The following is a 13029-nucleotide window of genomic DNA, read 5'->3' as shown; positions in this document are numbered from 1 at the left end:
TTCTGCAGTAGGCTGCAATACACTACAGCTTGTACACCTTAGAAGAGAAACTTCAAGAATATTTCAACAAGTGCATTTATTGTTTTGCTTTCATTTTGTATTCTGACATGACAAAACTGTTTAGAATTCCTTACACGGCAGGCTTGAGCTTGTTCTCTCAATGCTTGAATGCTGCTTCCATATGCAATTAGATCAGACATCAAAGCTTCATGCTTCTTCAATAGGGCCTAATTTAAAAAACAAAAACAAACCTCATATTTAACACAATTGCTTGCATCTATTAAAATTCAAATTCAATGCCTGAACTACCACAGAAGGGAATTAGGTGTTGGAGAAAGGCCTTCCTTTGACGGCTTTCATTTAGTCCAGTAACTTACTAAACTACAGAGATTGAATTTCAGGTCTAATTCCAATTCTGTTGTTAGTTTCTATTTTCTGGTGCAATAGTAGGGCACAGTTAATACAGTCAGCCAGATAACGTAGAGGTAAAAACTTGGCCATTTTATTCACTAATTAAGTTCCTTTCAAAAGAGACATGTTCAGCATTTAGTGAAGACCAATTCAGATTTATTTGTGACAATTGTGGAGGCCCAAATGCCTGAAATAAGGATCATAAGTAATTTTTAAAAACAAGCCCCAGGTCTTTTATAATACATTTTAGAACCTCATAATATCCCACAGGACTAAAGTAAATCTTTTTAAATCCTGTAATGTAGGAAATGCCATCTTAATAAAGTATCTAGTTTATTTACATCAACTGACATCCAATAAAGACTCATTAGGATCATTTTGATCTGCAATGTCAGATCAGTTTCCATTAAATCTTACTGTGATGTTCATTTCCAGTTACTTCAACTTTATATTATATAATTTCTCCAATAGCATCAAGGAGTAGAGAAAAGATAAGATTGGTGCAAAGATTAATAACTGACAGGTTTTTTAAAAGCTACTGTTGTATTTACAGAAAAGGAAAGACACTGAATTCCTTTAGGTATGATCCCTTTACCCCAACTCCCTGCACAATTAATAAAATGAGTCACAAAAGTGGCTTCAGTGTTAAGGCAAGTTTTAAACAAGCAAATACATCAAAAATTTTTTTTAAAACTTACTAATTTATATATTATAATATTGTCCCAAATGTTGTCAGGGAGTAGGATTCTAGAAATAGGATCAATCTCCTTATCATTTCGTTACTAGTAAGCAACGAACAACAACCACAGCCCCAGAACTAACTCACTGTCAAAGGGAAGTGAGTGTGATAGATTGAGATAATGTCAATAGACATAGCTTTCACACAAGGCAAGATCATTTTGCCAAACTGAACTCCAAATTTCACAAATGTAACTTTAAAGAAATACAGGAAGAATCACACCTCAGCAGAGTCTTCATCTTTCCCATAGTCAATGCTGCCAACAACAGGTTCCTTCTCCTTCATCCAAGACTCTGCTTCATTAGCATCAGCAAAATACTGCTGAGCCTGCAGCGAATCTTCCAAATCCTGGCGCCTCTGCGCAGCTTTTGCTTTCAAGGAATCCCATTTCTGATTAAGGTCATTCAGTTTGCCTTTCACTTCCTCACTGGCAAAGTGGCCTGAGAAAGAACAGAATAAAAAAGACTAAGGAAAGGTCAACAAAATGAAGAAGAGCAGCCACGGCAAAAGACCCTCACAGAGAGGGGACAGACCTTCAGCAGACCTTGGTGAGGCTCAGGAGCAGCTGTACAGAGGTTAAAAGGAGAACAAGAAAACAAAGCAGCTGGTAACAGATACTTCAACAAAATTGAAGTGCGATGCCACAGGAGAGCAGGTAGGTAACAATTGAGTTTTTCTCTCATGACTGGATATTAATTTCAGGCCGTAAGTACAGCTTAAAAACTATACATAGATAATTAATATTTTAGAACTTCAGAGTTAAATTTACTCACTTCATAGAGTTAAGAATAAGATGACATATTGAATTCAAAATTGGTTAAGAGACAGAAATATGTTTTTGTTATGAGATGTTTGTTTCACATAGGGTTCTGCAGAGTTTACAACCCTTGCTGTTTCTGGTGCACAATAATGAAATGTACTGAATACATGGTGTAGGATCAAGATGTCTGCATAAAAAGTTATGTAGTGAAGAGGATAGCTGTAAACTGCAGAAGAATTATCAAGTGATCAGAGGAGTATAACAGTGGCAAATAAAATTAAACACACTCAAAATTAAACACACTTGAAAAGAGCTATCTGGGCAAGGTATTACACTGAATGGTGTACTGAAAGTGAAAGAGCTTTGGTGTGCACATCCATAGATCCCCAGTGATTGTAGGCAAGGGGATAGGGTGGTTAAAAAGGCATATGGGCTACTTGACTTTATTACCCAAGGCATAGAATACGACAGCAGGGAGATTTTATTGGAACTGTATAAAACGCTGGTTCAGCCACAACTAAATTACTGCATGCAGTTCTGGTCACAGCATCATGGGAAGGATGCGATTGTACTAGAGAGGGTGCACAGGAGATTTACCAGGATACTGCCTCGGCTGATGGCTCTGAACAATTGGTTCATTAAGGTTGTTCTCCTTGGAGCAGCTAAAAAAGTTCAGAGGGGACAACATAGAGGTGTACAAGATTGAGGAGAACAAGATCTCACAGGCTGAAAGGTGAAATTCTGATTGATGTTGCAGAACATCAAATAAAAATGAACAAAACACTTTTTGTGGTTATGAAATTTTTGTTCAGGATGGGCACAATGAAATTTTCACCAAAGCTAATCCAGGGGAGTGAAAGATCAAGTTTTCCAAAAGGAAAAAAAAAACTCACCAACACCCACTTCTTTCATCATTGTATTTTCAGTTCCCTCTCCTTTATTTTAAGCACACTTCTTCCCTTAGCAGTGCTCCCCTTCCTATAGGATAGAAAGGGGACTTCATTTTTTTTTTAAAAAAACAAAAGTACAAGGGTAGCAGGAAGCCAACAAGCTGTCCCCTATAAAAAATTTGGCTAGGATGTTGGTTGAGAATATAAAAAAGTATTAGCCAAGTCATTCTTGCTCTTGTTTCACCTTCAAGATCAGGACAAAATGGAATCCCTTCAAGTGCTATCAATTATAGAAGTTAATTGCTACCTTCCAAAACAAAAAAAAAATCATCACAGCTTGAATTTGAAGAAAATAAAAGCAACTCAAAACAATTATTTTTATCTATTAATTTACACCTACCATCTTCCACCATTACTTGTCCTTTCTGGGCCACAGCTTTGATACGTGGCTCATGACCAGAAATCTCCGCTTGGAGTGCCTGATGTTTTTTAAGCAAGTTCTGTACACCAATCAAATCCTTTCCTGAAATGCAAAAGTTTTATTTCTTCAAAACAGCAGACCAGCACATATTAAAATGCATATTACACTTCTTAAATCTCATATAATCCAACATATGACTTCCTTCCTGAGTAATGTCCTTCAGTATCCCACGTAAGTTGCCACAATCTGGCAAGTCAACAAGAATGCAGGTTCATCAGAATCTTATTAGGGCTTTAAACGAATCAAATCATGAAGGATTAAGTTAACTAGTTTTTGTTCTCAGGAATATACAAGTTTATAGGTTGATTTTGTTTAATAGTTTAGGACTTTGGAAAGGTTTTCTTATACCAATTATTTTCATCGATGGGGCAGATGGTTTAGGGAGTTGAGAGGGAGCAGATAAAGAGAGACTTTAAGATAGGAAACAAGATTAAAATCAGTCAGGCCTTTCAGGAAATCTCTCTCGACAAAGGATGTACGGAACTCCCTAACACAAATAGGATCACATATTAACCCCCTAATTGAAGATGAATACATTTTTACTCAAAAGGTAAAAACGGGATATGGTATCAAAGAAGATGGACTTAGGATATAGAGCAAACAACCATCATACTGAAAAATGCTTGACGTGCTGTATGACTTTCCTCCATTCTTTTTCAATCTTAAAGATGAAGTAGTAGGAAGGACAAAATGAGGGGTTGGGACCTACAGCAAAGAAATAAAAACCGACTGGGAAAAGGAGTGACAAACCATCAGTTACATTTGAAAGTCACCCTAACCTCTGTTGGTGGAAGCTGCAATTGGCTCTTTTTCCCGAATCCACGTTTCTTCATCTTCGATATCACGGAAGAGCTGCTGAAGCCGAAGGGAGTCAGCAAGTTTCTGTTTACGAGTCACCATTGGTTCTTTCAGGGCCTCATAACGACCGACCAGAGTTTCTTGCTTCTTCTTGATATTGTCAGCATCAAAGTGTCCGGCTTCTTGGAACTGCCGAGCTTGAATATTAATTCCATCAATACGGTCCTACAAGCAAATACAAAAGAATAGAAAATTTTTATTTTTAAAAGTTAAGCACCACCTACAATCTGATGAGTCTGAAGCATTTTTGTTCAAAAAATTTAAACAAGTAGAAAACACTAACAGGGATTGAGTGTGAATAAAATGTGCTCTTTTAGTTAGAGAGTCACTCCATGCACAACAAACTAAAACAAAATACCTACTTGAGTCTAAGTGTAATGCTGCCTGTTTCTGACTTAAGACTAACGGGTCTGCAGTGCCAAGAACAATATGAATGCTTGCAACATCTGACTTGTTTCATAAGTCATGGCACCAAGTTCTAGATGTTCATAGAAGAATACAACACAGGGAAGTAATAGACACTATAGCCATTTGACATTAGCTCTTTGAATTGACCAATCCAATCTGATCAGACTTTCATGCCCTTTTCTGCAAACTTCTGGTATTCATTTTTATACAATTATAATTTCTTTCAAGTGACTCAGATAATTATTAGATAACTTCCTGTTGTAATAACCCTGTGTGAGAGAAATTCACACATCTCCTTCAAGTGATACCCAGAGAGTGAGACAGGGAGACAACTGCATTAATTATTCTGACAATATTGGTTTCCAGGATAAGTAGCTGGATTCCAGATTAAAATGTGTTAACCTCTAGTGGTAAGGTTTTTAGACAAAGTTCATTATTCCCACAGAACATTCGTTTTATAGCACTGATGCTGTTTAGTCTCAAAAAGCAAAGCAAATAAACATTTTGTGGGTGTGGTATTACTGACAAAGGAAACAAAAACAAATTCCCAAAACAGAAAGCGCAAAAAGAGTCATTTGTTCTCTAGCCTTATACAATTGGTCTTAGTATTGAATCTTGAGGTGGAAATCAACCTTCATAGCCAAAGTCATCTGAAAGAAGGACACAACAAAATGGCTCCAGAAGCCTAACTGAATAGAACTCCATGAACTTAGGGTTAACATCAGCCATGACAAAGATTCAGACAACCGTTGGAACCATTTGCAAAAGATATAACAGGAAGAAAAATTACACAGTTAGAAGTCAATTCAAAAACACTCTTTGAATGGTGTTAGTTATGTTTACCACTTAGAAAAAGAACTTTAGTGCATTTAAGCAAACAATAACAAAAACAAAACAAAATGACCCTACTACAATGTCAAAGTGCCCATACAATAATTTCGTATATTAAGACCAAAACATTTTCAAACAGTGTAGTGAGGTTATCGTGCAAACCAAGATTTTTTTATTTAAAAACTTCTAGGTCTGACACCTAGGTTATGTTATATTAATGAATCTTAACCAGAATAGCAAGAGAAATGCTGAACAGTATCTTGTGGTTTGAAGATGGAAAAAAAATCAGCCAAAAGTTCTTACTGTTAACAGTTAACTAGCTATACCTCTGTGCAGACACGGACATCAAAAAAAAAAGGAAATGTTTAAGCATGGCTGTCACTTGGATGAGTTAAGAAAGAGACCACAAATGTGGTTAAGATTGGAATTTACTGTTATCATTGAATAGCTGTTAAGAGTTGTTGTCAAAAGATGCACATCAATGGCAACCAGAATACATCTAGCACCCACATAACTGTACAGCTTCAAGATGAAAAGGAACTGGGGAGAAACTAAATTATATATTCTGTACTTGTAAAGGTTCTGAAGGGGTTTGGCATGGTAGATGAGGAGAGGAAATTTCCTGTCGTGTGAAATCTAGAAGGAAAGGAGCAAAGAGGTCGTCATTCATAAAATTGGAGAGAAATCTCTTCACTCAGAAGGTTGTTGGTGTTTGGAATTCTCTCCCACAGGGAGCAGTGGAAATTGGGTCACTAATTAAACTCAAGGCTGAGTTAGACAGATTTTTGATTGAGAACAAAACTAAAGATTATGGGGGAATACGAGCAAATTAGCCATGATTTTAAATCAAATGGGGTAGAAAAGGCTTACTCCTACTCTTGCTTATTATCCTAGAGTACCTGGTGTGCTGCAATATCAGCCTCCAGCAGTGCATGTTTCTTCTGCAGGTTTTGTACGCTAGTCAGGTCCTTTCCATAATCATCTGAAGCGAGGTGACCTTCAACTTCATACAACCAGAGTTCAATGTCTTCCACATTACGGTTAAATTGCTGTTGTTGGTTGGCTTCACGTAGTTTAATACCTGTATACAAACAGAAGGCTCATATTAGAATATTTTTACTCTGTGCCTTCAAAAGAGAAGAAGAAGGAGAATAAAAGTAACATCAAATCATCTTTCCTATGGCCCTGCTTACCATAAAGAGTTTACTGAAAATGTTAACTGCAGGGCTGGTCTTGAAAAGAAACCACTTAATTCACACAAAACATCTGCTATTTCCTGACCTTTCAGTTCTGTAGCCTCAAGCAGCCTTTTCCATAGAGTGATGACATCATCCATACGAGCATTTACTTCATCTGAGGCATAGTGCTTGGCATTAATCAGTTCCTGTCCAGCTTTCTGTAGTGTGTCAACGCGACTCTGATTAGCTGAAAGTTCTGCTTCAAAGGCCTGGTGTTTTTGAACCTTTCCTTGCAAGTTTGAGGGATCCTAAGGTAGGTGAAGAAGTTAGAAAGACATTATAAACATGTTTACATTTCAAACCAACCCGTTACAGGTAAACTGAGTTTGAAGGGTGAACGTAACCAGGTGGTTATTTGGACTGAGTTGAAGAGTGCAGTGCTAGAAAAGCACAGCCGGCCAGGTAGCACCCGAGGAGTAGGAGAATCGATGTTTCAGACATAAGCCCTTCGCCGGAATGGTTAAATTCCAGATGAAGGGCGTATGCCCAAAACATTGATTCTCCTGCTCCTCAGATGCTGTCTGACCAGCTGTGCTTTTCCAGCACCACTGTCTCTGATCTTCAGCATCTGCAGTCCTCAGTTTCTCCTAGCTATTTGGACTGATAATATACTTTTATGGAATCAAGTGAGTAAGTTGGATTTTCATAGTACAACCAGTAAGGGAAAAACTATCCTTCAACATCCAAAAAATTAATCTTTGCAAATGAACTTCGGATTACATTTAAAAAAGTAGTTACCAAATGGGATAATACAATGTTGTTTGACTTGTCAAGTCAGACCAGGTCAAAAAGTGTTTCAGAGTGAAGGATGATAGATCAACTCCATAAAGTATATTATTAAAGGATGGATTTACGCAGTCATAAAATGCCTCAATTCCCAAAAAAGTACACATATATAATAAATTACGCTCAGGGTTAAATCGTTACTAGTCTCACCTTGTGAGCTTCATCAGTCGCAGTTTTCATCTTCTCATTTATCCAACTCTTCAGCTCATCAGAATCACGGAAAAACTGCTGCAGACTGAAAGAGTTCTCTAGCGCAACTCGCCGATACATGGCTCGCTCATGGAGAGCATTCCGCCGGCTCAGCAGCTATAAAACAAAAAAGGTGGATACTGTGTACTAAAATGGGAAAAGAAAATTTTCATTGAGTTACAATGAACTAGAAATTGAAATGTAGATGCAATAGCAATTTCCAAGAGAGACCTGAAAAAGGGAACAAACAAAAAAAAAGTAGAACCTTTGAGAAAAAATTGCAGAGAACCAATTCTAGAATCAACTGCATAACTCTTTCAAAGAGCAGGTATAAGTGGAATGATGCAAACTGCCTTCTGTCTTGATGAAATCAGTGTGGCCCAAGGGAAAACCAAAAGGGATAGATTCTACCATATGCCTTTGATGAAGTTAAATATATGAAATTGCAGTATAGAAATGAAAACTACACAAATTCAGCTCAAGAACAGCCAGCAGTTTTGTATCACTAGTTATACATGAAGTGGATTAAAATATCATTGTTAAGGTGAAAAATCAGCAGTAGCATTTCAAAGCTGACAACATAGTGCACTGCAAATTTACCGCATCGCGACGTGCTGCAACATCTTCCTTTGCATAGTGGTCACTCTGAATCAGCTTGGTGGCAAATTCTTCCAAAGCCTAATGATAGATAAACAAACAAAGTTATCTTTTAAAAATTATCAAAGGTAGCGATTATAAAGAACTGGAAAAGTCTGGGTAAGCATACCGTAATTTTCTCTTCTTGAGCACCAAGGGACTTTTCAAAATCTTCATGCTTTTTCAGAAGGGCTTCGACACTGTCCAGTGAATCTCCCAAGTCTTCATTCAACAAGAAAGCCTAAGCAACAACAAAGTTCAAGTAAAATTACTACTCTCAGCTGGTAACAACAAATTCCCTACATGTTTACAAGCTGTTAGTTTGAGCGCAATGTTCCCCAGAGATGATATCACACATTTAGTCCTTACATCCCAAAGGACTCATTTACTGCTGTAGACTAGTATTGTAACACATTGTTTGTCATTATTTAGGCATCCATTTTATGTGAAGAAACATGGATTTGGTTGGCTATAGCACAAACAAAAACAGTGATTTGATTTGTGATGGTTTTAGATGACCATCTGTGGAAACAATAAATGTATTTATTAGAAATATAAATATCACAGTACTGCTGCTTATGCAAACTGTAAAGATTCCTCCAAGATCCTGACATTTAATGGATGAGTACTATTTTCATAAGCCCCCTATCCAATCAGCCAACTGTAAATTCTACTGTACACGTACACTTCAACTATCCAGTCAACATTCGGGTCCTGACAGCATTCTTATCCCAAATTATCTTGGGACAGAACTCTACATTTTCTCTCTCACACACACACACATGGACACAGACACTAAAAGGTTTAGTTGGGAGCTTTTAATTCCTTTTTTTAAAATCCTGAACATTGACTTAGTCTACATGAGACATCTGTTCAGAATTCCATCAATGTCACATACTAACACTCTATCATATGCCATTTACCATTAGTGAATGATGTCCACTCAGCTGTCCAAAAGGACACTCACCTCCTGTTTGCTCATCCAGTTGTCCACCTGTTCAGTGTCACGATAGAAGAGTTGCAGATCCATGCATTGCTCATACTGGTGTCTACGGAGCTCCCATAAATCCAGCAGAGAGACTTTCTCCTCAGCAAGGATTCCAAGCTTAAAATGAAAGAAGAATCAAAATGTATTTTTAAAAATTGAAAGTACCGCAAAATTTCAAAATATAAAAGACAATATATCCAAAAATTTCAATGTTCAGTGACATTCGGTGGACCAAAAGGGAAATGGAAAGCAAATTCTCCAATTTAACAATTATACATTTTGCTAACCAAATATTTAAGTCTAGTCAGTTCTGCAACACAGGTTGCAGTTTATAAAAGAATGATCAATCTTGCTTTTCAAATAATTGGTCATGAGTAAGTCCGGAAGGATTATTCCTATGGCTGAATTGAGGACCCATAAAACTTCCTAGGTAGTTTAACATGTGAAAATTCCAACTTCTAAAAATTCTCATCTGCTGATCAAGTCACTTCACCTCTCTAGCCTCATCAAATCAGTCTGACGTTTGGAAACTATCTGGTTTGAACCTTTATTTCTGACTACAAACACAATGTTTTGCAGAAGCAGAGAAGCCAGGCACTTCCCTGTTGGGTAGTGAATGAAAGCACATCAAAGACAGTTCAACTTATTTGGAGATAGCAAGAATTGCAATGGTCTTGGAGAAAGTATCCACTTAACAGTAAAAGGTAGACTGCACATCCTTTAAGAGAGGCAGGATAACAAATAACAAAAATAAACGAGTCCGTTTTAGGATAAGTGATGTTAACAAACTATTTTACTCAGCAGAATAAATTATTCTCATTAAGGCTACGGTATTTAGCATTTTCTTAAAAAAAATTCCCATTCAAAAAAGCATTAAATTCCGTAGTCAAATATATCATTTCTTTAAGAAAAAAATTGTTGTCACAAAAAGAAACATTGAGTGTCACTACTGTTGTACTGTACCTTTTCGTGGACTTCATCAGATGCATAGTGGCCACCACTGAGCAAGGCCTGTCCTGCTTCATCAGTCACCTTGAAACTGTCTTCATGGGCATCAATTTCACCCTGAAAATAATCACATTCAGATGCGCAAATTTCAAGATCATTCTTAAAATATTTTACTGCTCAAGTTACTTAAATACAACTGAAGACATTTCCAAGTAATTAAATAATGTATTTTAGAAATAATCTCAGTCTGAGAGTTTCTGCGGTTCAGCAGAATTTCTTTCCATATCTTAAGCTTAAGTCCCATTAAAAACTGATATAGATATATCGAATAAGCAGCATGCCAAGAAGAGGCATAAATCTGCCCAAAACGTGCAAATCAAAGACCTATCCAAAATTTTGTTACAAATTCCATTATGCATTGTTCTTTTGCCTTCATGAAAGGAAGAGTTGCCAGTCAAATATGTTGTTACATTTGAACATAGATTAGAAAAGTAAAATTCCTTCAACTAGTGTGTCTACACACAATGAATGAAAGTAAAGGTTAAAAATCACCTTGTGCTCCTGATGTCTGTCAAGCAATGCCTCTGCTCCAGCCACGTCATTTGCTAATTCATCGGCACTGATGAGCGCTTTCATTTCAGTGACCCAACTGGTCAGGTCACGGAAGTCAGCTAAGAAACGCTGTAGTCTGGGAGGGGGGATTAAAAAAGATATTGTTCTATCAACGTTAATACTCAGGAGTAAGACTCAACTCCACTTTGCAGTATTAAAAGAAAATGTAGTAGAGGGTCAGATCATTCACCTCTTGAATGAAGCCAAAATGAAGATAGAAATATCAAGACAGGCAAAAGCTAAGTCAAACAAATAAGTTTTAAAGACAGTAGTAAAAAGGAGGAAGGAAAGTTGACTGAATTTAGAGAGGATACTTCATAGCTCAGAGCAAGACAGCTGAAAGCACAATCACTAATGGTGGGAGAAAGAAATATGGACACAAGAAGCCAGAAGGGACAGATTCTCAGAGGGTTGCAGGGTAAAGTTATAGAAATTTTTGAATACAAGGATGAGAATTTTAAAAACCAGGAGCCAATGCAGATCGATGAACAGAGATGCAAAACTGTATTATAATAATAATGGCATTTTAGTACATTCACATTTATGGAATGTGACATGTGGGAGGCTGTCCAGGAAAACACGAGTCAGAATCTAGAGATAACAAAAAGACATAACTGCTTTGATTGCAGAAGGTGTGGTGATGCCAAATCATCCTGTCCATGCAAACGTTGATCTTCCCAGAATTATTTTAAATTACCCACCTGTTCAAAGTTCTCAAGACAACATAAACAATGACTCATCAGTTTTACAGCTTATAATTCCTTTCCATGAGTACACAGGTTTTAAACCTTGGACTGGGGTGTACAAAGTTTAAAAAAAATCACACGACATTAACTGATAGTCCAACAGGTTTATTTGGAAGCACTAGCTTTCATAATGCTGCTCCTTCATCAGGGAGAGGAGCAGCGCTCTGAAAGCTAGTGCTTCCAAATAAATCTGTTGGACTATAATCTGGTGTTGTGTGATTTTTAAGTCAGTATTTATCACATCCTCAATAGAAAAGGTTTGTAAAAAGTGCCCAAGCGTTAATTAGTACATTATACACTAGATGCAAACACTCAATTTGAAGCATTGCAAACAGTTGCCATTTTCTTTGTAGTTTTCACCTGTATGAATCATCAAGACGTGTATGTCTCTGTGCTGCCAAGGTACGTATTCGCTCCCAATTTTGAATGAGCTCTTCTTGTTTGACCTGAATCTGGGATGCATTCTGTGGGTGTGACTGTTGTAGGCGGTCTGCCTCAGAAGTCAGTGCTTTCACCTGCACAAGAAACAGACAAAATAAAAGGTCAAGACATGAATTCAAATACAACTTGGATTCAAGAACCAATAAATGGCATGTATTGGCAAGTAATGATTGGAATGAATGGTTATGCTTTATCAAATTGCAAATTAATTCCTGTTTTACATATTAAATATAACTTTTTATGCAGCTGTCACATAAACATAGAGTCTTATCCAGGGAACACACAGATGAATAAATTATATATTTCCCAATGCTTTCATTTACTACAGCCCTCAGCAACTATGTAAATAATTATTTCCAAGTAAAAAAATGGTGCAGCGCTCCATAATTTTTAAATTTTTACACTCAGTTTTTAGAAGATGACAACATTGACCTTGAACACTTCCTCCAAATTGGAAGGAGACCAGAGAGGATCAATTTTCTTTTGCAAAAAACAAGGCAATTTAAAACACAAGAAAATAAGTATCTGAAATGTCAGAAGTCATTATCCTAGTTTTGTAGTATCACCTTGTCCTCCAGAGCCGCAAGATCTCGTTCCAAACCTTCATGTTTGCGAAGAAGTGTCTGCACACTAGCCAGGTCACGTCCAAAGTCATCTGATGCCATTAGCTGTTCTTTCTCTTTAATCCAACTAATTGTTTCATCCACATCCCTGTCAAGCACAGTGCACATAGATCAAAGAATATTTTGCAGGTCTATATAGAAACCAACAGATTCCATCATTTAGGTGTTTCTTGTGCCATGTATTATTAATTCACCCCAGTATATCTTCATCTCTCCCAAAGTTGAAGTACCTACCTTTCCTTTCAGTTTTCATTGAACACTCAGCTATTTTACTGAGTGAAATGTTAAAGGCAATATGGTATAAATTATCTATACAACATTCTAGCAACAAAAAAAAATAAGAGGACACCTAGAGTTTGTGCACAATATGAAATTTGCACAATTTGAATAGCTCATTTGAAACAATGAATTAACATCGTGAGACCCAGAAACATTTACCACATT

At 37.0% G+C, this 13029-nt stretch overlaps 1 protein-coding gene across 9 annotated transcripts in view; it reads right to left on the bottom strand.

The window, feature by feature from the left end:
• The window catches only part of sptan1 (spectrin alpha, non-erythrocytic 1), a 103928-nt gene that overhangs the window by 68682 nt on the left and 22217 nt on the right, over nucleotides 1–13029 (bottom strand). For all 9 annotated transcript variants that reach the window (XM_072565985.1, XM_072565986.1, XM_072565983.1 and 6 more), the window contains 14 exons: nucleotides 12529–12673; nucleotides 11882–12036; nucleotides 10716–10851; nucleotides 10179–10280; nucleotides 9195–9332; nucleotides 8358–8468; nucleotides 8192–8269; nucleotides 7553–7708; nucleotides 6660–6864; nucleotides 6278–6459; nucleotides 4061–4304; nucleotides 3201–3323; nucleotides 1373–1590; nucleotides 135–227 (listed from right to left, as the gene is read on the bottom strand). In XM_072565985.1, the coding sequence (XP_072422086.1) occupies nucleotides 135–227; nucleotides 1373–1590; nucleotides 3201–3323; nucleotides 4061–4304; nucleotides 6278–6459; nucleotides 6660–6864; nucleotides 7553–7708; nucleotides 8192–8269; nucleotides 8358–8468; nucleotides 9195–9332; nucleotides 10179–10280; nucleotides 10716–10851; nucleotides 11882–12036; nucleotides 12529–12673 (2086 nt within the window). The remainder of the gene's footprint in view (nucleotides 1–134; nucleotides 228–1372; nucleotides 1591–3200; nucleotides 3324–4060; nucleotides 4305–6277; nucleotides 6460–6659; nucleotides 6865–7552; nucleotides 7709–8191; nucleotides 8270–8357; nucleotides 8469–9194; nucleotides 9333–10178; nucleotides 10281–10715; nucleotides 10852–11881; nucleotides 12037–12528; nucleotides 12674–13029) is intronic.

The sequence above is a fragment of the Chiloscyllium punctatum genome, chromosome 49, assembly GCF_047496795.1.
Source record: "Chiloscyllium punctatum isolate Juve2018m chromosome 49, sChiPun1.3, whole genome shotgun sequence".
In the NCBI taxonomy this organism is placed as follows: Eukaryota; Metazoa; Chordata; class Chondrichthyes; order Orectolobiformes; family Hemiscylliidae; genus Chiloscyllium; species Chiloscyllium punctatum.
The sequence above is the reverse complement of the archived record's forward strand: the minus strand, read 5'-3'. Positions and strand labels throughout refer to the sequence as shown.